This window comes from Alexandromys fortis, unplaced genomic scaffold (genome assembly GCF_014885135.2).
Source record: "Alexandromys fortis isolate MF-2015 unplaced genomic scaffold, M_Fortis_MF-2015_v1.1 scaffold_58, whole genome shotgun sequence".
Taxonomy (NCBI): Eukaryota; Metazoa; Chordata; class Mammalia; order Rodentia; family Cricetidae; genus Alexandromys; species Alexandromys fortis.
The window spans coordinates 4192190-4215729 of NW_026067940.1; the positions used below are offsets into that span (position 1 = coordinate 4192190).

A 23540-nucleotide genomic window follows, 5' to 3' on the forward strand; every position below is an offset into this window, starting at 1 on the left:
CAAGGACAATATTCTACAGTCTCTGGAAACTGCAGGAGGTTTTGGTCAAGGAAGTAATGAGCCAGAACAAATTGTTCTTAAACCCATTCCCAAAGTTTACCTCTGCTAGGACTATGTTATTAGCCTTTGTAGTTTCTACATGCATGGAACACTTGCTCCTTCCACTCTTAAGGGTGGTGCTAAGGTGAGAACAGTTCCAATTGGATCAAGAAAGCTGCAGGTTACCAGGATTTGTCTCCTGGGAGCTTAGGACAGATGCCTTGCAAGAGCTTTGACTGATTTGCAAACAACAGGTAAGTCTTAGCCACCTGGGACTACCCTCAACTCCACCTGTGTGTCCCTAGTTGACCATGCTCATGGCCCTTGCCTAGAGAGCACTTACAGCCTGTTGCAGGCCCTCATCCCTTATCAACTTCAAAGTATATTAAATATACATGGTTATGATGCAGATTAAAATTAGATACACTTTTTCCAAGTCATATGTACAATGGCTTTCTGTTGTGCATGCTTACAACAAAGCCAGGACAGTGGGACGGCACTGGTAGGGGCAACAACACTGCTCAACTTCTAGCATAAAGCTTTCCAGGAACTAACACATCGTTGGTCTATCTTACATCGGAAGGCAAATGTTTAAGATAACCCCGTGGTCTCTACTTGCCTGAAACAATCAAGCAAACTCACTATGCCATTCCTCTATTGCAAGGCAGGTTATCCCAAAAATTCAAAACACAATTGAACTTACCAGTTCACAGCCCTTTACCCTTTATCCCAGAACCCAAACTGGGAGTGTTGGCTGGCTGGAGATGCCTCGTTTACACTGATTAAAACGTACAGAAACATTTTTATGTAATACTTATACATGAATTTTGTTTACATAGGTCTGCAGAGTGAAATATACCTTACAAATTGATTATGCCTGGAAAATAGATTTATAACAATATTGCTTTATACCATTTTTGTTTAGAACTTTTTAGCAGCATTTTCTTTACAAGTTACATATGAAGCCTCTCAGGCAGATGAGAGACTTGAGCCACATGCAAAGGACCAAGGGAGAAGCCATAAACTCTTCAGTCACTGTTGAGGAAGGGCACTCCAAATGGAGCTCACAGGTACAGCGTCTTCACGGCTCTTCAAAAGTTCTTCATAAGCAGTATTCCCGAGTCAGGATTTCTGCAGCATCATGGCAAGAGGAAACCCGGGCCTCACTTGTGCGTGCTAGGCTAGTGTTTTCAGAGCTTCATCCCCAGCTCAACAGAACGTTTTAATATAGGCTGATGGTAGCACACAGACTAATATATGTCAGTTTGTTACTGAATGACCAGCTATGTCTTAAAGCTTACTGATCATTTCAAATGCCTGCTGTCCGATTCACCTCCTGTTATGAGTATATAGGAATCTATTCCAGTTATATGGAACACCCCAGGCACAACTGGGCCCAAAAAAACAACCATAGGCGCTAAATCTCATCATGCCTGCTCCAAGACATAAGCAAGTCTTACAGAACTACCAACTATCCGTCCAGATGGAAGTGGGAAGAGGGACGTGTAGAAATCCACAACAAAGGCCGCAGGGCTGAGGATGGTTCACAGTGCTTGTTGCAGAAGCCCTGCTGAGAGAAGCCCAACTTCAACCATCGCCAAGGAAGCACCTACTGTCCTCCAGCTAATTGATTACACAACACCCAAAGCCATGCCTCACTGCTTTGGCTTCTGGAGGCAGTCTTACTAACCCAGGATGGCTTCAAACTCACAATCCTCCTGACTCGGCATCCTAGGTGCTGAGATTACAAGTGTGTGCCACTACACCAGTTTACAACGCTGCTTTTAATGGTGGGCAAAGTAGGAGCATCTTCGCCACTTCTACCAAATCAGATCAGATCTCTTTCTCCTCTCTGACAGAATGAAGCAGGTTTGTATTAGTGTCCACCACTGAAGTGGCACTTCACTCTCCCAAGCCCCAGGTGAGCCTCTTGACAGCGAGGTCAAATTATGCTTTCTCTAGCTACAGCTTTATAGAAAACAGGCTCTTTATGCTCCACAAGAGGCCTTCCGGTAACAGTCACTCAAGTGACGTGGAGTGTTCTGTCCCAGCCTTTGCCGTAGAGTTCTCCAATCTCGCTATTTGCCCCTCTCCTGACTAAGGCTTTAACTCCAGTCCTCTTCTCTAAGTCCAAGGACTGCAGGGCCACTCAGATGGAAACTCATGCGTCAGCTGCCATTTTAATCTTATATCCAATGTTCCTCTAAAGCAGTGGTTTTTCACCCTTCCTAGTGCTGTGGCCCTCATGCTGTAGTGACCCCCAGTCAAAAAAATTTACTTTCTTTACTACTTAAAACTGTAATGTAAACACTTTTGGAGATAGAGTTGCCAAAGGGGTCTTGACCCACAGGTTGAGAACCCCTGCTAAGGTATCAGCAAGCTTCAAAAGCTAACACATAATGAAATGTATTTTTTAATAAAGCTTTAGTTTGTAGTCAGGACAACAGATGGCCTAAGTTGGAAGCTGAATGGCTCTAACATCTGCAGTGTTAGATACTGTACAAGGTAGCATAAATAAATACACCTGAAGAAATCCTAGTTGTCATTTGATTTTGACTCATAGTACGAGTGATCACCTAAATATAACTTGAAATTTAGTATTGACAAAAAAACACAACAAAAATTTTAATACCAAAAAACAACCCAAAAAATTAAAAAATTTTCAAGTAGAATTCCAGTATTGACCATGATTTTGTGCAGTTGACACTTCTGTTATGGTATCGATTTGACACATTAAAAAAAAAAGAGAGAAAAAAAACATGATTCCTACTGTGGGAGGAGACTGTTCAAATCTCCCATCAATGAAGTAGTAGCTCTCTCAGAGACTGCACAAGGTCCACATGAAAAGCTGGTGAGGGATGCAGAGAGAGCTCGTGTGGCTGAGTGATTGCCTGGCATGCACAAGGCCCTCAGTTTGATCCCTGGCATCACATAAACTAGGCATAGTGGTGCACACCTACAACCCCAGAATTCAGGGGTAGAGGCCTGACAACAGTAATTTCAATGTGATCCTTAATTACATAACTAGCCTGGGTCACATGACTCTTACCTCCAATGAGCAAACCAAACAACTGTTAAGACCTGGAGGGAGGAGGCTGAAAGGCCATTAAGGCAGATTTGTTTTAACAACAGTTCTTTATTGGTAGTGCAGGATATGAGATCAGGGGTCTTGCTTATACTAGGCAAGCGCTCTACCACCGAGCTGTACCCCTGGCCTCCATAGTGTCCCCTTCAAAGCTTAAGTTCATCCCGGACAAGAGACGCCACAGCAACCAACTGCAGGACACTGCAGACCACTAGGAATTATTCTTAAACAGATTAAATCGTCTGGATTGCATAAAGGAGATCCTCTGCTCCATCACAAACTTTCTTGATGTTTTATAAAGATCTACTAGCTTTACCCACCATCAGGCTTATGGCTATCAACAGTGAGGAAAGCAAGTGTCTGCGACAACTCAGGAGAAGTGAGCACGAGCCTGCTGTTCTGCTCACCAGGAACCCTGTCCCTCTGCAGAATGAAGGAATACCACTATGGGCATGGCTGCCTGCAGCCAGTGAAGATGGACGGAACTACAGTATTGGGAGAGGAAGCCCAGGCAGGCAGGACTGGTAGTCCCAAGTTTCCCTTCAACTGATACAATAAAACCAACTAAGATGATGAATCCCAGGATCTTAACTCTCGACCAAATTTCCCTGACAAGTCAAATGATAAAAAACATTTCATAAGGACTTATTTCAAGTCTGGACTGATGTGGGAACAACTCCAACATTCTGAAACCTTATTTATAAAAAGCATGGCTTGAAGGACTGGCTCTGGTCTTTAAAGACAGAGGTTCTTTATTAGTGGAGCATGAAGGCAAGTGCTTACCTAAAGAATCAGGCTACAAAGACAGTCTCTGCAAGTTTGAAGGAAAACACACTCCTATTGTAGCCTGCCTGGGGAGAAGCACAAGCAAGCAACCCCTTCTGGTTCCGTAGGACCACAAGGTAGAGGGGCAGAAGAAGCTGCAGTCTAGTGTTACAATAGGACCAAGGATTTATTATTCCACAATATAAACTGCAACATTTGATACAATCTAAAAAAAAAAAAAAAAATAGGGGAGGAAGAATGGGCAGGGACAAAGCCAGAATACAGCCGTGGCGATTACTTACAGCGCAGTCTCTTTCTACATCACTAGGTCATCAGTGACACTAGAAACTAGACATTGCGTTCTGTACATTAACCAAATGCTAAAGCACCAACACACTTTTGAGAAGTTTGTTTTGTTTTAATTCCAGCCACTGAAACCAACATAGAAGTTATTGCTCAGATAAATAAACCTAACCTACCAGAAAGAAAAAGAAGTAGAGAAAGAAAAGAACAAAAACCCCAAAGTGAAAAACTTAAAAAGCCCCCAATGTGGTAACAGAGTAAGGAGAACAGTCGCTCAGTGAGGGTTACTGGAATTCTGGTGCCCATGCTGGGCCCTGAAACTGAGTTGAACTCTTAAGCCGGTATATCCCAGGCAAAAGTATAATGTTAATGCTGTACACAAAAGGTGCAAACTCCAACACCTTCGAAATCGGCAACCCCTGCAAAAACAGTCAGCAGTTTAATTCGACAACCACAAACAGCTCTTAAGGAAAAAAATACAAAAAGTGTCAAAAATTTTTTTAGTTGTTTTTTTCTTTTTTTCAAAGAGTTCTGGAAAAAATGATCCCGCAAGGAATAGAAATAGCACCGTGTACAGGCTGGCTTGACCCCAGTCCTGTAGCTTTGCTGAGATTGAGGAAATCTTCTTTGTTGGAGTCCTGAATTATATGAAGTATGTTTTGTTTTTACTTTCGGCTTGGTGCGTCCTTTGCAGTGCAGCGCACACAGATGTAGTCTTCCTTCTCTGCCATCTCTGGAGAGACACCAACACAGACCTGATGAAACCACTGATTGCAGCTGCCATCACACTGGACCCAGTCCACCTGGTTACAAAGAGCAGGAAGATGGGGTGTTCAGAGGAAAAAAATGCCATTCAAAATTGGGCAGGCCAGCCTCAAGATATTCAGGCCGTGTGCCACTAATGGCCACTGTCTCAGCACTGGGGCCTCTGGCACAACAGCTAACCACAGGAGTCTAGCTGTCCCACCGCCAAAGCAACGGAGGCAGAGTCACTCTTCAAGTTGTGCCTGCTTTGGGGTAGACAGCGCTGCCGCTGCCCTGGGACCGTAAGCACAAGGGCACTCCATCAGCATCCCTCCCACCTTCCGGGCGCCGGGTGGCGAAAGCTGGAGGAGCAAGAGAAGGAAAAAAGGGAAGAACCAGAGTTTCTTCAAGAAAAGGGAGGAGACCCAGGACCGATGGTTAAAAGCAGAGATATCAGTAGGGGAACTGAGCAATCCATTCAGATCAGCTCAAAGCAGACAAGCAGAGGAGAGAGCCCCGAGGAGATGAGGTCTAGCTTACAGGGTTTCTGAGTTAAGGGGAAGCGTCCTCTATGGCCCAAACCTCACTGACCTCATCGCCTTCTGGCTGCAGGCAGTTCAGAGCGGGACAGACGGCATCTTCATCCTCAGAGTCCTCCTGCTCCGAGTAGGATGTGTCTGAGGGCAGGGAATGCGTTTCAGCATTACGGACTAAGTCATAGCTACGCTCTCTTTCTAATCTGAAATTGTTCATGTCCTTGGGGTGACTCAATTTTATTTTCTTCTTTTGGGGTGTCCGCATTTTTTTAATCCGATCCCACCGTTCACTGGGAAGGCCTTCTCTTTCGGGGCGCCTCTTCAGTTTTCTCTCCAGAATGTTGATTCCATCTCGCTTTCCTCGAAGGCAATCATTCTGGGTGGGAGATGGCAAATTCAACTTTAGCCTTCAGTCTGCCCATTACTAAAACTGATGCAACAAAAGAAAATATGCGAACGAGAAACCAAATGATCCCTTAGTGTGTTCCATCCTAACCACTACTACCATCTCCCCACTCCTAGTCCTCAAGAATAACAGCTTAACTACCAGGATCCTTCCCCGCTGTTTGTGACCTGGGGGAGCACTGGGGAAGGGTGTTAATGATTAATGAATGATATGACTGACCTTCAGAGTAGCCCACTAGCACCAGGAGAGCAAAGATATACACAGACCCTTCTCACCTTAAGTGAGTGACTGGCTATTCTATCAAGTGTTTGTGAAGGACATTCACTCCAGCCCTTTCAGCAGTAAAATGATTAACTGCTCTGTAATCAGTCTTCCGGGTACCTCTCACAAGGATCCTTTTCATTGAGGTTTCAGACATCCTGATTATATTCTCAGGGCCTTTTTGTGTGACAGGGCTTACAGAGATACAAGGGAGCAGTAGTTCCTTAACAGAGGACATTACAGGGGCTGGGAAGATGTTGCAGCAGTTAATGTTCCTGCCATGAAAGCAAGAGGACCAGAGGGAGCCCCCAAATCCATGTCAATATTCAACGGCTGTGGTAGCTTGTCTGTGGTTTCAGCCATGGAAGCTGGCTAACAAGATTAGCCTATCTGCACGCTCTTTGTCCAATTAAACAATCCTATCTCAATGAATCAGGCAAAGAGCAATCAAAGATTCTAGACATCAACTTCAGGATCCACGAGCACAAGCATACATATACATATGCACACAAAAACATGTACACATAAGCATACATCATACAAAAATACACATGAGGGAGCTGGAGAGATGGCTCAGTGGTTAAGAGCATTGCCTGTTCTTCCAAAGGTCCTGAGTTCAATTCCCAGCAACCACATGGTGGCTCACAACCATCTGTAAAGAGGTCTGGCGCCCCCTTCTGGCCTTCAGGCATACACACAGACAGAATATTGTATACATAATAAACAAATAAATATAAAAAAAATACACATGAAAGGGATGGGGGAGTGCGGGGGAATAGGACATTACACAGTGTCTTTCGATATCAAGGATAAATAAGCACCCTCAGCCTCTGCTTCCTGGTTTGGAGGAGGAGAAACATTTGTTATCTAGCACCTTTAAAATCTTTACTAACAAAGGCCATTTCAACTACAAATTCCATCATGATCGCATTGCTTTTATAGTGCAAAATAATCTACTTCTCACTGTTACCTCAACAGAGTGATGAGAATAGGTCCCTAAAAAGAAAGAAAGAAAAGGCCCAGACATAAAAAAATCTAAGCCATGGGAAAAAAAAAATCTAAGCCATGACTGCTGCAAATGGCTTCAGTGTCTGTTCCATGGAGTTGTGAGGTACAGTTTGCAAGCTCTTGTAGCTCAAAGACAGAGCCACCACTTTCACCCAGTCAGAGGGAAGCAGCACTATGTGCAAATGCTGCAGATGTGCTTCCCAGCAGCTGCCACTCACCTTGTCACTACTGGCTCTAACTGGTGAGCTTCGGTCTGTTTGTTGAGCAGAGCTTGACTTTGTAAGTAAAGTCTGATAAAGCTCCTGAATTTCAGGAAGGGATACCTGGAGCAACTGGGCTTCCATCAATAATTCATTCACTTCTGGACTCACACCTGTTGAAGACCAATCAGAACAGGAACAGAGAAATTTAGTACATGCACATGTAAGCGTGTCGGACATACAAGACTGTCCCCATTCAGTTTGTTAGGTTTATACAATGTGTCTAAACCATATGTGGTACTTTGAATGTAACTGGCCCCCATAAGCTCATAAGGAGCAGCACTAGGAGATGTGGCTTGTTGGAGGAACTGTGTCATTGTAGGGACAAGCTTTGAGGTCTCACATGTGCTCAAGCCACGCCAGTGTCTCAGTTCACTTCCTCCTGCCTGTAGTTAAGATGTAGTAGGATTCTCAGTTCCTTCTCCAGCACCATGTCTGCCTGGACATCACCATATCACGCCATGATCTTAATAGACTAAACCTCTGAATTGTAAGCCAATTAAATGTTTTTCCTTTATAAGAGTTGCTGTGGTCATGGTATATCTCTTCACAGCAATAAAATTTCTAAGACACCACAATACAACAAAGAGAGGCTAATGTAGGTTCCATAAGACTTTGGTTCTAGGGCAAATACCCACACTTCATCAGAATTCACTCTACACCTACTGCTAACACAAGAGATCACTTCTTCCACCATGACAGATCTCACTGTCACAAAAACTGCTGGCCTGCCATGCGGTGGTGGCACCTGCCTTTAATCCCAGCACTCAGGAGACAGAGACAGGCAGATCTCTGTGAGTTCCAAGACTGCCAGTTCTACAGGACGAGTTCCCAGGACAGTTAGAACTACACAGTGAAACCCTGTCTCAAAAAACATACTGATAAGGATGACTAAGGATCATGATTCCAGTTAACACTTTAGGCAGTCTTCCTTTGGGAAGACTATGTATGTTGACAAGCCCAGCACTTAAGAATTGGAAGTAGGAGGATCAGGAGTTCAAGTTCATCCTCACCTACATAGGGAGTCTGTGGCCAACTTAGGTTAATCTAACTGCCATCACACACACACACACACACACACACACACACACACACACACACACACGAAGAAGGAAAAGAGGAAGGAGAGAAAAGGGGGGGGCCAGGTGTGATAGCACACATCTGTAATCTCAGAACTTGTCAGACAGAATCTGGACCATGAGTTCAAGATCATTGTCTGGGGTTGGAAAGATGGCTCAGACTGCACTTCCAGGGAACTTGGATTAACTTCCCAGCACCCACAGGGTGGCTCACAGATGTCTGTAATCACAGTCCCAGGGATCTGATGACCTCTATAAGCACTGCATGCACTTGGTACAGAGATATAGGCAGGCAAAACACCCACACACATTAAAAAAAGGAGGGGGGGGGAATTTTTTCTACCAAACACTGAATTTGAGGCCACCCTTAGCTAAACAAGACCTTGCCTGAAGTAGGAAAAAAAAGAGAAAGGAGGTAGGTTTCAAATACGGGTTACCTCTATTATCCTCTGAAAGTCTAAAACAAGTCCATGACTTAGCATCTGACCTAAATACATGGTGCTTGGTGTTAGCTGGTATCGGATTAACTCTTATTCCTCAAAGAAATAGAGGCTGCATTCCTGTATCCTTTGCATTTAAAAATCTTCAAATATGATCCATCACTTCATTATTTAGAAAATGCAAAGTAATACAGGTATTTGGTTTTTTGTTTATTTGTTGTTTTTGAACTAGAGCCTTGCTATGTAGTCCAGAAGGCCCTAAATTCTTAATTCTCCTGCCTCAGCCTCCTGAATGTGGGTATTATACATATGCAACATCATACCTAACAAGGATACAGAGTTCAATAGGCTACTAGATTATCTACTACAAAACCCTAGGCAAGGTGGCCTATTACTATCTACGAATAGTATAAAATAAAATACAAACCATGGAGGGGGACACAACTCTGTCCAGCAGAGAAGGGAGAATGTAAATATGAGCTTCTGTTGTCCCAGTCATCGGGCAAGGAAAAGGATGCTGTACCAGGAGGTTGAGACACCTAATAGAAGAGAAATACCTTATTACAAGGCTTTTGCAAATTAAAAAACACTGACCAGTCCAATGAAAGGAGCTTCTAGAATAATTTCAGCAAGTCTCCTCTGGCATCCAAAAACAGGCCAAACCAACCCTCCCAGAAACAAAGCCATTCAACTTCCCAATTTTTACTCAGACTGATCTCAGAGAGATGAAAACATTGGGGAAAGAAACTATTTTCTCTTGACAGAACAGATCACACCACCTTTCAAATGTTTATGTAACTCTTTTTACTCAAAGGGCACGCAACAGAGAGGCATGGTGGCATACACCCGTAATCCCAGCGCTTGGGAGGTAACAGCAGGAGGATCAGAAGTTTGAGAACATCCATGGCTCTATGAAACCCTATCTCAAAAAGACAAGCAATAATTGTGTCCTTTCCCTTAATAAAGTTAAATTCTCAGTACAGCCTTAGAAATACAAGTGATTCATTCTGCTGTTGGCTATCCAAACAGCAAAAAATATTTAATCACTTGCAGAAACAAAGACAGGCCATTTTCAGTCCTCACCTGTGCTCTGCTAAGCACTCAACTCCTGTATCTGAGATCAACCAAGCACAAGAATTGTGACTCGCTTCTCTTTCCCTCTCCTTTATGGTGTTGGGGGTCAAGCCCCAGGCAAACACACCAGGCTATATCTAGCCTTCAGCTGTTTAGAGAGATGGGAGTGCCTCTACATTGTCCAACCTGGTCTAAAACTCCTGTGCTCAAGTAATTCTACATGGCTCAGCCTTCTGAATAGCAAAGGATACAGTTGAGTGTTCAGTTTGTAAATATCTTTGTTACAGAAATATATTGTGACAGGTGGCCAGAAAAATGATTAAGCAGGTGAGGTGCTTGCCACTATGACAAATGACCTAAGTTCAAAGACAAGGGCTCACAGGGCGAAAGGAGGGAATGATTCCTGTGTGTGGCATATAAACACATGTAATTATAAGATCAATTATAAAGGGGCTGTAAAATTGGCTCAGCAGTCAAGATCACTTGTTCTTGCAGAGGACCTAGGTTCAATTTCCAACACCCACATAGTGTAACTCCAATTCCAGGGAATCCAGTGCCCTCTTCAAACCTCTGCCGGCACCAGGCACATACATAGAATACACATACATGCAGGTAAAACACACATACACATAAATAACAAATCTAAAAACAAAACAACCTTTTTATTTTTTTGTTTTGTTTTCCAAGACAGGGTTTCTCTGTAGCTTTGGAGCCTGTCCTGGAACTAGTTCTTGTAGACCAGGCTGGCCTCAAACTCACAGAGATCCACCTGCCTTTGCCTCCCAAGTACTGGGATTAAAGGTGTGCGCCACCACCGCTCAGCTCAACCTTTTTAAATGTAAAGACTGACTATTGCCATTCTAGCTGCACTTTCCTTTATCTCCACAACTCTTTTCCTACAACCCACCTACAGGAGACAACAAGAAACTGACCACCACTGCAATGATGGCCTGAAGAATCTACCTTTTTTTGCTCTTGTAGACCAGGCTGGTCTTGAACTCACAGAGATCCACCTGCCTCTGCCTCCCCAAGTGCTGGGATTAAAGGCGTGCGCCACCACCGCCCGGCCCCCAAGAATCTACCTTTTGATAAAATCATGAATAGGAACTTTGGGAGAGAGCTCAGTTTGTAAAGTGTTTGTCCTAAGTGAAAACAAGTTTCTCTCCAGCACCCATACTAAAGCAAGCAAACAAACAACACAATACGCTAGGCACGGCAGTGTGAACTAGTCATCAAATCCCAGCACCACGGAGTAAGTGGTGGGCAAGCTAGCTTAACTGGTGAGTCTTGGTCTAGTGAGAAACCTTATCCTTATCTCAAAAAAACAAGACAGACAGCTCCTAAGGAACTTGCCCAGGGGTGTACACACACAAATAAAAAGGGCAAATGCATCTGAACCCTTGAAATACGATTCTTCCTTAAAGGCTAAAAAGGACAAAGCAAGTGGTGGTTTCTCTTTTTGCACAGTGACTTATATGAAATTTCAATCAAGCAAAATTATAAAATAAAACTATATGCATAAATCAAACAGGCATACAGGTTAACAGAATAAAGCAGAAAAATTATTTATATATACAAAAAGGTACACATGTGCACAACAGAAACAGAATGTCTAAGAAAGACTCCTGACAGTGGAGTTACAGCTTGTTTGGTCAAGTGTTTGCCCTAGTTTCAATCCCCAGAACCAAACAGTCTCCCATGCCTATAACCTCAGCACTCAGGAAATAAGAGGCAGTAGGATGAAAGTTCAGCATCATCCCCAGACACAGTGACTTCACGACCAGTCTGGATTAGGGGAGATCTCATCTCAAAAACAAAAAGCAGGGCCAGTGAGATGGCTTAGGGGCACAAGCCTGATGACCAGAGATCTCAGAACCCGTATAAAGACAGAACTGTTCCATAAAAAACATCCTTTTGACGTTCATACTCAGGCCCTTAAATCATGCATGTGTACGAGCACACACAATGATAATTTTAAAGGCAAAACAAACAAAAACTCCTGACAATTAGGGATAGAGAAAACTAAAATGACAGAGCAGAGGTAAATGACCCTAACAGGGAAGTGCCATATTGCTAGTGACAGGAAGAGAGATGGTCTCAGGAACAACAACATCAGACAGAATAACAGAGCTATGCAGATGTCAAAACCCAGGCTCACCTTGTTTGTCTCTGGTGCCTGTCCTGCTGAGGCCTGCCATCTGCTAAACAACAGTCCAGAGCCCACTTGGTCTTGCACAAGTTTTAGATTCCCTGAAGAAAGCAGTTGCTGGGCTCTATGTTGCCAGTTCACGGTTCTTTCAATCATGTAGCGCAGTGCATCCCCCTCAGGAAGACGAACTCGAATACGCTGCAGGGAGGCCAGCAGGGGCAGAATTTTCTCTAATGGAGGCTTCTCTGACCTCCGACAATGAGGACAAAGCCAGATTCGGGGGCTTTGTGAAATATTAGGTACTGCCACACAACTAGTGTGGAAAGCATCGCGGCAGAGTTCACACTGGATCATGGGAGTAGCTGGAGTCTTCTGACACAGGCAGACTTTCATCTCTACATCTTGGACAGGTGACAGCAATTTCCCTTCATTGGCAAATCTGAGAGATTGCAAAGCTTCCATCTCTCTTAGGCGAGCTTCCCCAAGAGTTGCCATCTGAAAAGGAGTTAGCCATCAAGGATTTGGTCACAGAGAACTATCTTATACAACTCTAAGTTCATTAGATGCACTCCAAAGTAGATTATCTGCACTCAAATCCAGAGCAAGCTCTGTCTCAAGCTAAGCCACATTCCACTGCCAACATTTGCAAACACTACAAATGAGAGGCACCTTGCACACAGTTTCAACAATCACCTAACCTACATCACATCTTAAAAGTCTCTAACTCACAGAGATCTGCCTGCCTCTGCCTCCCCAGAGGCAGATTACAGGCATGTGCCACTCAATGGTTTTCTATTTAAATTTTTTGTTAGGGCCTAATTTCATAGCCTATTATTAATGTGTTCATTACATGTAAATAACTTAGTGAACAAAACTAGACATAGACTGTGTGGTGATTGCTTGAGCACCCCCACATACGCACACACACACGTGCCTCGCCCCATTGTAGTTCAGGCTGAATTGAAGCTCATGCTAGACTCAAACTCAGTCTCCCGAGTGCCATGCTTTCATTCTTGAGCTACCACACCTGGCTCTAGACTTTTCTGTTATGTACCTTCCTAGAAGGCCACCCAATCTAAGGGAATGAAACCTAGTAGAGAAGGTCAGAAATGGGCATACAGAAAATATCAGCACCAGTCTTTTCATAGAAGTAAATATTCAGGCCATATGTACAAGTCAGACTTTTAAGATGTGTTAACTTGTTTCACCTTTCTGGCAGCCTTGATCTCCTAACTATTATTTCTAGATAACACCCATATGCGTGCTCAATATTTAAGACTCAGATTGAGGAAGTGAGGGCGATCTGGCTGAGACATCTGTTACTCCTTTGGAGTTAGGGTTGCTGATCTGGTTGGCTAGGCAGGTGTCCCCTTCTCTCTCTCACCATTCCATGTACGCGCTTGGTAGATGAGGATGACCTTCCCCAATAGAGGAGGACTGTCTTTGGTCAAGGGTAGACAAGTAGCTGCACTCCCCATTAGAACTTCCCAACAAGCTCTCAAGGTCAAGACTCAGACTGACTGAGGCTTGGTAACACACACCTTTAATCCCAGCACTCACGAGGCAGAGGCAGAAAGAACTCTTTAAATGTGAGGTCAGCCTGGTATATATACTGAATTTCAAGGCAACCAGGGAGAACCCATCTCAAACAAAGACTCAGATTGGGTGGCCTACTCCAAATTTTATGCACCTCGGGGGATGTTTAATATTTTATTATTTTACAGAATTCAAGAACCCATTAATGCCAGGCAAGCATTTTACCACTGAAACAGTGTTTTGTTTTCCAAGATAGGGTTTCTCTGTGTAGCCCTGGCTGTCCTGTAACTCATTCTGTAGAGGCTGAGATTAAAGGTATGTGTCACCACAGCCTGGCCATAACAGCTATCTTTAAACTTGACATTTTAAAAGACGTTTTGGCAAAGTCAAGCACTTTTCAAGTTACCCCACTAAACGTGCTAATATTCCACATAGTACCTGAAAGGGTAATAAGCGATCCTCCCTAAAAACAAACCAGAAAAAGACATTCTACTACGTACAGCTGAAGCAGTCTCTTTGCTTTCAGTTAAGGCCCTCTCCAGGTCACTCAGACTCTCTAATTTGGTGCTTTTCTTCTTCCCGGTTGGTAAAGGCTCCTTCAATTTTCTCTGTTTCCTTTTCAACCCCAAAAGGCCAATATCACAACGAGGACAAAGCACCTAATGTGAGAGAAAACACAACCATTGTTCAAACAAATTTCAGATTAGGTAAGTTAACAGACTTTAAATAGTAGTAGGCTATATAACATTTTTTATTATCTATCATTTTCTTTGAAATGTGCTGCCTAAGTCTGAAAACTCTACTCATGTGCACATATGTGCACGTGTGTACACACACAAAGAAATGATTAAAGAAAAAAAAGGGGGGGAGAAGCATGCCTGAAAAAAAAAATAGAATTTTGTTACAGATTTAATTAAGTAAGTAAAAGTGATATGTGCTAACAGATTACAACGATAAAGCATAAAAATCAGCTTACAAGAAACATAAAAAAATACAGCTTAACCACTTTTTATGACAAGCTGCTGAGGTCATTTTTGTTTGTTTTTTCAAGACAGGGTTTCTCTGTAGCTTTGGAGCCTGTCCTGGAACTTGCTCTGAAGATCAGGCTGGCCTCAAACTCACAGAGATCTGCCTGCTTCTGCCTCCTGAGTGCTGGGATGAAAGGCGTGCAGCACTACTTCACCAGTAAGGTCATTTATCACGTTTACTAAAATGCAGACGGCTCAGAACACTGGCTGCTCTTTGAGAGGGCTGGGATCCAATTCCCAGTACCCACCCAGTTCATAGCAGTTGCATGGAAACAGACTTCATCTTCTGCCATCCATACGCACTGTACACACATGGTGCACAGACACACATGCAGGGAAACATCCATACACATAAAATAAAAATAGATAAAATGAAGGTAATAAATTAGCCAGATGTAGAGTCTAATTTGACCATAAATAGAAACCTTTACTCAGCCAGGTATGATGTATACATCTGTAGTCCCTAAACAGGAGGGAAAAAGCAGAAGACTGCCACAATTCCAAGACCACCTGGTGCAAGAGTAAGACTCCATCGTACACGAAACAAAACCTAATGGAAACATGTTCTTCTCTAAACATCAATGGACTGTGTATCCTACATGTAGCCAGAAATATTTAAGGTTGCTAAGAACAAGCCACAGTAGATAGAACCACCCATGAGTGCTGTGGGAGAATGCTCTTGTAAAATGTAAAGATGTCACTCTTTAAAGATGTTTTAGTTAATAAAAGTCTGAGTTAAGAGGCCAAACAGTTTGTACTTAATATAAGCCTATGTGTATTTATTTGGTACCGAATGGCTGAGGGCCCGGGTAGGAGATAAAATTCCACCTACCAACAAGGTTACTTTTGCATGCTATAGAGAGTATTCAAATTAGAGATGGTTGAAAACTTACCTCTAACAAAGAATATGGAGAATTCTCAGTTAAGAATGTTTTAGAAGCACATTCTTTCCAAGCCTGAACCTCGGCTACTAGTAACTCCAATCTTGGTAAAGAATTCAGATGTACTGGGATAGATCGGCCTCTTGCAACAAGTTCGATGAGTGTTTCTAACACTGGCACACGTCCTCCTGCCTAATAAATTAAGAAAAGAATATTTCTATACAAAATAGGAAAAGAACAAGAACAATGACCCATGATTTCAACATATTAAATTCACCAAGGCGGGAGGAGAGCAACATTTGCTTTTCATTTAACAAACAGCCCACAAATTTAGTTAATGCTAGGCTCCAATGGATAAAAAATTGTGAGATAATTATTCCTTTTGCCTGGTTATTCTTACCCACATATAAATTTCTATTTACACCCATTGATAAATTCATGTACGACACTGGTCCTTATGAACAGTAGCAAAGAAATTTACTTCAACAGAAATAAATTTGAACAAACTTAAGACTTTTGACTTGCATTTTAAGAAAGATAAACAACAGCATTACCCCAATTCACTTGGTCAGTACTGAATTACTAAAATAATTCAGTATAAATTATTCAGAAAACAAATTACAAAGTTGGAAAGTTCAATGCTTCTGAAAACTTTAGCACATAAAAGAATCATTGTGGTGGTGGCACACGCCTTTAATCCAAGCACTCAGGAGGCAGAGGCAGGAGGGTCTCTGAGTTCAAGGTCAACCTGGTCTACAAAGCTGAGTTCTAGGATAGTTGAAGATATTACAGAGAATCCCTGTCTTCAAGCACAAAACAAGAAATCATCTGGGAAATTTATTTATACAGTTTCCTGGTCCCCTTCCCAGAGATTCTGACTCCTATGTCCATGGGCTAAAAAATAAGGGAGACCATGAAAAGGGGAGAGGGACCCACTGGAGGCTATCCAAGGAGTGGGAGAAGGAAATTAGGGAAACTGTCAAGGAATAAAAGATGTTTTATAGAACTGGGCTGGAAAGAGGTCAACAGCACCGGCTGTTCTTCCTGAGGACCCAGGTTTGATTCTCAGCACCCACAGTGAAGCTATTTTACAGCCACCTATAAGTTCCAGGGGATTCAACACCTTCTGAACTCCTCAGGCATACATATGGTGCACAGATATACATACAGGCAAAACAATCATACATATGAAAAATAATCTAAAAAACCTGTACGCATCGTCATTACATGCTTGAGAGCTGTCATATTTTCAGGGTCAAGGGTCTCAGAGTCAGGCTGAGAGATTTAACACTTGTAAGCTAACAGTTCAGTTACCAGAGGGCTGTAACCTGCTCCACATGCACCTGCTTATCCCCTCTGCCGTCAAACACTGAAGGAAACAAGGGCTGCTGAAAACCACTACTTGAAAAGCTTCTTTCCTACTTTTGTCCAGGTAGGGGAAAAAACCCACAGCTAATTGCACTTATAGCGGACATTTTTCTTCTTATTTTTAACCAACCTGCAATGCATCTACATCTTGAAGCCAGTCTCTGGCTCTCTGCACTGAATCTTTTAAGACTGCACCATTGGGCAGATAGGCAGGGATCTCCTCAATCTCCTTTACTGCTGTAGCAAGGCTACTCAAAGAATGCCGTGGTCTATAAAAGCAAAACACAAAGAATCAGAACTGCATTTTTCTTAGAGTTTCCAAAAGACTAGGAAAATAATTTCTAAACAAATTCATCATGGTTTAAAAAAAATCTTTATTAAGGGTACTGACCACTACATATCAAGTAAACTCATTTGAAATGATTAAGATTGAAGAGCAAGTAAGATTGTCGTTTTATTTTATGTGTGTGTCTAAGTGTGTGCATGAAAGCGTGCCTGCAGAGCTGGAGTGTCAGGCAGATGAAGCTTGTGTGAAATGACAAAGCAAAAGGCACTTTTAACAGCTGAACCATCTCCTCAGTCCCATATTCCAAAACCATTGTATTTCTACCTATTCCCAATTTTATGATAACAAAGTTCTACTGCATAAAGTAATACACAATTAGTAATTTATTCTGTGTTATATGCTAGATGTCAAGAATCAGATGAACAAAGAAAATCTCTAAATCATTAACACAAAGCACAATACAAAAAAATTTACATCCTTTGCTCAATGACCACTATTTTAAGAATGCATCATCTGTATGTAACCTAGATGTTTTAATGCTTATGCTGCCCACTAACCAATAAAGATTTGCTTGCTATATAGAAAACAAGACTAAGGAATAACTTCATTTTCACCTCTGGCTAACACACCTCAACCTAAAAACTATACAGATTAAACATCCTGACTTACCCAGCAAGCGCAAAAATAAAGTTATTTCTACTGAAAATACTCTGCATTATCACTGCACAGAATAAAACTCTCAGATTTGTCCTTCATGACTCCGGATTTTACTTCTTAACTGTAAGTTTGAACAGTTCTATGTTTATAAAGTTTTTCTTTTCCCAAAGACAGTATTATTGGAGAATATATAATAAATCTGCATACCAGGCTGGCCTTGAATTCAGAGACCCTCCTGTCTCTGCCTCCTGAGTGCTAGGATTAAAGGTGTGCATCACTAACCCTGGCTAATTTTCTTTACCCATATTTCAAAGCAGGTCCAAACAGATAAGCTTTTGGTCCAAGTATTTACAAGGAAGGACAGCTATGCTGGACAGTATGCTTGCTTCTGTGCCCTATGTTTTAAAAGTTCACCTGTCATCCAAACTTCCCAAGAGAGAGATTAAAATGTGCTTTGTTTTACCTTGCTCTAAGAAGACTTTTAGCTTTGTCGTCCCAGTGCTCTGAAACTGTAAGCAGTTCTTGCAGGTGGGCCATAGCTTTCTCCACTGCTGCATATGGAGCCAGCCCCACCCCTAAGTCTATGAGTCGTCTCATATCATCCAAAGAAAGGGAACTGGAGTCTAGGCAAGCCTGTTGCACCTCTTCTAGCCAACGGGCCTGTTCTAAGCGAATACGAATCTCAGCGAGTTGTGGAAGTTCAACATCGAATTCAAAGCTGACATCCAGTAAGTCCTGTAGCTCAGCAGCACTAGGCATTTCCTCAGACAGTAGTTTCTGGCTATGTTGTTGGAAATCTTCTACCCGATTCAAGAGATCCTAAAAGCAAGCAAGCAAGCAAAGCCAAATAGTTTGTACAAGGCATCCCATCAAAATCAGACTTCAGTTCTTTTTTCAAACTTCAAACCTGAAGTTCACAACCAGTGCAAGCCTCTTCACCAAGCCACACTATGTCAGTAATAATTTGAGTGAATGAGGCAACACACATGTCAGTCAGTCTTGGCAATAATCCTGTTTCGGGGCTCTCTTGGAACTGGGGTTAGAGGCATGTGCAGGATGCCTAATTTGTTACATGGAGGCTAGAATCCAACCTCTGGTTCTCATAGTTGTACAGCAAGAGCTCAAAATCACTGAACCATCATCTCTTCAGCCCCCCTTGGACTTATTATGGAGCCCAGATTGGCTTCTTGCTAATGGCAGTTCTCTTGCCTCAGGATCTAAGTGCTGGGATTAGAAGTGTGGGTTATCATTCTATATGCAAATTAAACAACGAAGAAGGCAACTTAATAATGCCAATAGAGTATACACAATATGGTATTTACCCCCAAATCCTCACACACATCTTTACAACATTACCTTTAGCAATGGTGTTTGACTAAGGACACAGGGAAGAGCATACAACTGAGTCACAAATTGTCGGAGTTCATTCACTGTCAACTGATTCTGAGACTTTCCTCCACCAGATCGGTACCTGTAAGACAAGACAAGGGCCCGAGGAAGCTATGAAAACACATATGTTCATTACTCATAGGTCCCAATAGCACAGAATCTAGGATAAAATGGAAAAATTGTAATAGGTTTCTAGGTTCAGATGCCATAGATTAACATCTCAAATAATCAAAAGTATATACCTTGTCTGTCTTTTGCCATTAAGCAACTGCTGGGCAACAGAGGCACACTTTTCTGCATCCTGTGTGACTAAGCGCAGGTGACGCAGAAGATCGTTGTCTGGGAACTTCTTCATTTCTGATTCTTCAATTAAAGCTTTGAAATTGACCAGACCTAAAATAAAGAACACGTCATCTTTCTTTGATCATCAGGTTTATAATTAATTACAAAACAGAGTGGAGAAGGCCCGTCCATAAACGTAACATTATATTTTAGACAACATTTATCTCATGAGGCAAACTGCTTTGTCCACTCTTAAAATCTGTTCCAAGTCAGGTGGTGGTGCCACAAGCCTTTAATCCCAGCACCTGGAAGAGTTCAAGGACAGCCTGGTCTACAGAGTAAGTTCCAGGACAGCTAGAATTGTTAGACAAACCGTGTCTCAAAAAGTCAAAAACCTCTGCCAAAGATCTGGAACCCTGTTCAGGCAGAGCTACGGATGAATTAGGCTCTTTTCAGTCATCTGTTTTGTCAATAACTGAAAGCTGGCACAACAAAATCCAAGTCTGCTTTGCTGGTAAAAATTACAATTAAATAAAAGCATGACATACTTTTCTTCTTATTGATCTTTGCTTCCAAAGCTTCATTCACATTTAAGGACCATTCATTGTAAGACTCTGCTCGAAGCTTCAATGCATTCATCATGGGATAGAGGTCATCCAGAGTGTATCTATACCTGGACACAGAGCACAAACAGCTTTGACACAGGTGACTGTGGAGAAAGGTGTTTTATCCTCAACATTCAAAGACCTAAATTAGAGATGCCATTGAGTAAAGACTAGGCGCAGGCTGGGAAGATGGCTCAATGGATAAAGCACTTTCCATGAAAGCAATACCCATGTCTGCCTGGGGCCACCATGTTCCCTGCCATGAGGATAATGGACTAAAGAGTTGCCATGGCCATGGTCACTTCAAAGACTAAGGTACCATGTCAAAAGCAGTGTTAATACAGTTACATGATACAGATACAGACAGGAGACTCTCTGGAAGCGAATGGGTCAACCAGATTGGCATATAGCCAAAAACCGGGAAAACTTAACTTAAACAAGGTGGAAGGCCAAAGACAACACCTGAAGATGTTCTCTGACTCCGCAAGCACACATGAATGTGATCTCTCTCTCACACACACACATGAACCAATATACGCATATGCACATGTACACACAAAGAGAGAACTAAATGATTCCATGCTTTCCCAAAGGAAAAAAACAAAAACTCATCCTTCCTACTTACCGCAGGTTATACTTATAAGGGGGGCAGGAACACAATTGTTTCACGTGATGTAAGCAAACAAGCAGGCCAGGTTTACAAGAGCAGGAGATGGCAGACATGAAGCATGTTGTCTTGCATTGTAAACACTGACGCTCATCGTCTGGCAACAGTTCAAAATCCATTCTTTCTGAGTCAATTACTCCCTAAAATTAAATCTATATTAGAAGCTTTGAAAGAATAATACAATCTAAAAGACCAAAACAAGCATGAACAGAATTTTTTAAAGCCTTAGTAAAATACATAAGCACGATATAAAACTAAATGGATTACAAAATAACAATAGCCTAGCATCCACTTGTCCAGCGGGAATCCCTCCTTGGGTAAGGTAAGGCCCCATGTCTAACCATTTTGATCTAAGCATAAACAAAGGCAATGCTGAATTAATACTGTTGAGGTTAGCAGCCTATCTTACTCCAAACTTACTTTACTGAAGTTTGAACATAGAGAAGAGCAAAAGAAAGACATAGGCTTTCTATCACAGAAAATATAAAAAGCAGCTGGTGATGGCAATGCAACTCACAGAGCACTTGCCTACAGTGCACAAAGCCCTGGATTTGATCCCTAGCATCTTCTTCAACAGAGAAGCTGGAGAGATGACACACATAGCTCCTGCAGAGGACAGAGTTCCTGGCTCACAAGGCCTGCAGCTCTGGCTCTGCAGGAGGTCTGATGCCTTCTTCTGACCCCACCACACACTTTAAAAAAAGGTTTAAAAAAAAACTAATACAACACACCAAGATGGCTGTAGTAGGAATAGACAGAAAGTACCTGAACATATCATTTAGTAAGTTAGAAAATGTGTAATTCAGGAGATAAAGTCCCATTGAGAAAACATTTTAAAGTCACAAAGAAAACATTTCAACTATAGTGCATCCCATCTGACCTCTAGAAGGCCCTTTTCCCAGTTTTATCTCCATTTTTTTGTTTGTGTTTAGTAACTCAGTAAGTCCAATTAAGTGTTGCCCATAGGTACGTGAGTGTGGGGTCATTCACTGGAGAATCGACAACCTCCCATAGGTCCATTGCCTAAAATCACTCTCCCTCCCCCAAGTAGCTACCAACAGTTATCAGCTCTTTAGCTTGAGGTGGTTCCTATTCCACATCAGGCTGGAATTTGGGCCTTAGCTAGTTCTTCTGCAGGTAATCACTAGCTACCATTACTGATGTAGACCTCGGTAATCCACTAGGCATTGCTTTCTCTAACTATAAATTATCAGGGGACATAATGGGCTCCCAATAGAGAACATTTCAGTATTCTAACCACGGTAACATATGAAAGAAAATGATTGTGTGTGTATGTGGTTGATTCAAAAGAATCCATTTTTTAAAATCTATTAAATCAAAACTAACAGGAAAATGCAAATGAACAAAGAGGTAAGGATTGTAGCTCACTTGATAGAGTGCTTGCCTTATATACTCCAAGCCCTGGGGTTAATTTCAGCATTGAATAAAACTGAGTATGGTACCATATTCCTATAACTCCAATACTGGGGAAGTAGAGTCAGGATAAGCAGAAAGAAGTTCAAATTCATTCTTGACTACATAGAGAGTTAAGGCCAGACTGGGCTCTATGTGACCTTGTCTTGGAAGACTCACACCAGTTATTACTTTTTTCAAAGGTTTTAGAAAATTAGAGGGCTAGAAAGACAACTCAATGTTAACTGTACGAACCTTAAAATGGGCCCAGTACCCATGTTACTGAGCTTAGAACCGCCTGTAACTTCAGTTCCAAGCTATTGGACATCCTGTTCTGACCTGTGTGGGTACTGACCTCACATGCACAAAACTCCACACACAGAGACATATACACATATGTTGGTAATTAAAAATAAAATTTAAATCATAAAAGAAAATTACAGTAGTAAAGACCATTTAGTATTAGCAATAGGTTAGATTAATAGGTTTAAAACCAAGGTACCAAGGCAATTCAACATAGAAAATAAAAATTAAGACACTGTGTAGAGACAACTGGACATCCATATGCAAAAATAAACAAAAACCCAAAACACTTTAGACCTGTATTTTACAAAAACAAAAATTAAATAAAATGGTCCAGCGGCCATGAAAATTTAAAAGTATGAGATTCTAGAGAAAATCCTTGTGACTTTTGCTTTGAATTATACAAAATATCTTAAGGACACATAATAAAAAGTAAAAAAGAGGCAAGCCAGGCGGTGGTGGCGCACGCCTTTAGTCCCAGCACTTGGGAGGCAGAGGCAGGTGGATCTCTGGGAGTTCGAGGCCAGCCTGGTCTATAAGAGCTAGTTCCGGTACAGGCACCAAAGCTACAGAGAAACCCTGTCTCGAAAAACCAGGAAAAAAAAGAGGCAAGCTTGTAATCTAGCACTTGAAAAGTGGAAGCAGGAAGATCAAGGCCCACATACCATCCCGAGATGCAGGAGACACTAGTATAGCAAAGAAAGGGAGCGATAAACAGAGAGAGACAGACACAAACACAGACAGAGACAAGGGAGAAGCGCTATTGTAATAATATAACTTTATAATTAAATCAAACCATTTGAAGGTACTTTACACAAATGATGATACAAGGGATAAAATAAGCACATGATGAAACAGTCAATACAAATTAAAACAAAATATTACTACATGTCAATTAGAAAGTCAAGGAAAAGCTTCTTAAAACCATAGTAAAGTACAAGAATTTTAGTAAGTCAGAGACATGGAACTGGATTTC

At 42.0% G+C, this 23540-nt stretch overlaps 1 protein-coding gene across 1 annotated transcript in view; it reads right to left on the reverse strand.

The window, feature by feature from the left end:
* Positions 1–821: 821 nt before the first annotated feature.
* Kdm5b (lysine demethylase 5B) overlaps positions 822–23540 on the reverse strand; it is a 67532-nt gene continuing 44813 nt past the window's right edge. The window contains exons 15-27 of the mRNA XM_050147685.1: positions 20807–20988; positions 20125–20249; positions 19537–19687; positions 19262–19376; positions 18369–18724; positions 17093–17231; positions 15607–15786; positions 14186–14344; positions 12159–12644; positions 9354–9465; positions 7366–7520; positions 5528–5848; positions 822–4995 (exon numbers count right to left, since the gene is read on the reverse strand). Of these exons, the coding sequence (XP_050003642.1) occupies positions 4858–4995; positions 5528–5848; positions 7366–7520; positions 9354–9465; positions 12159–12644; positions 14186–14344; positions 15607–15786; positions 17093–17231; positions 18369–18724; positions 19262–19376; positions 19537–19687; positions 20125–20249; positions 20807–20988 (2619 nt within the window). The 3' untranslated portion in view covers positions 822–4857. The remainder of the gene's footprint in view (positions 4996–5527; positions 5849–7365; positions 7521–9353; positions 9466–12158; positions 12645–14185; positions 14345–15606; positions 15787–17092; positions 17232–18368; positions 18725–19261; positions 19377–19536; positions 19688–20124; positions 20250–20806; positions 20989–23540) is intronic.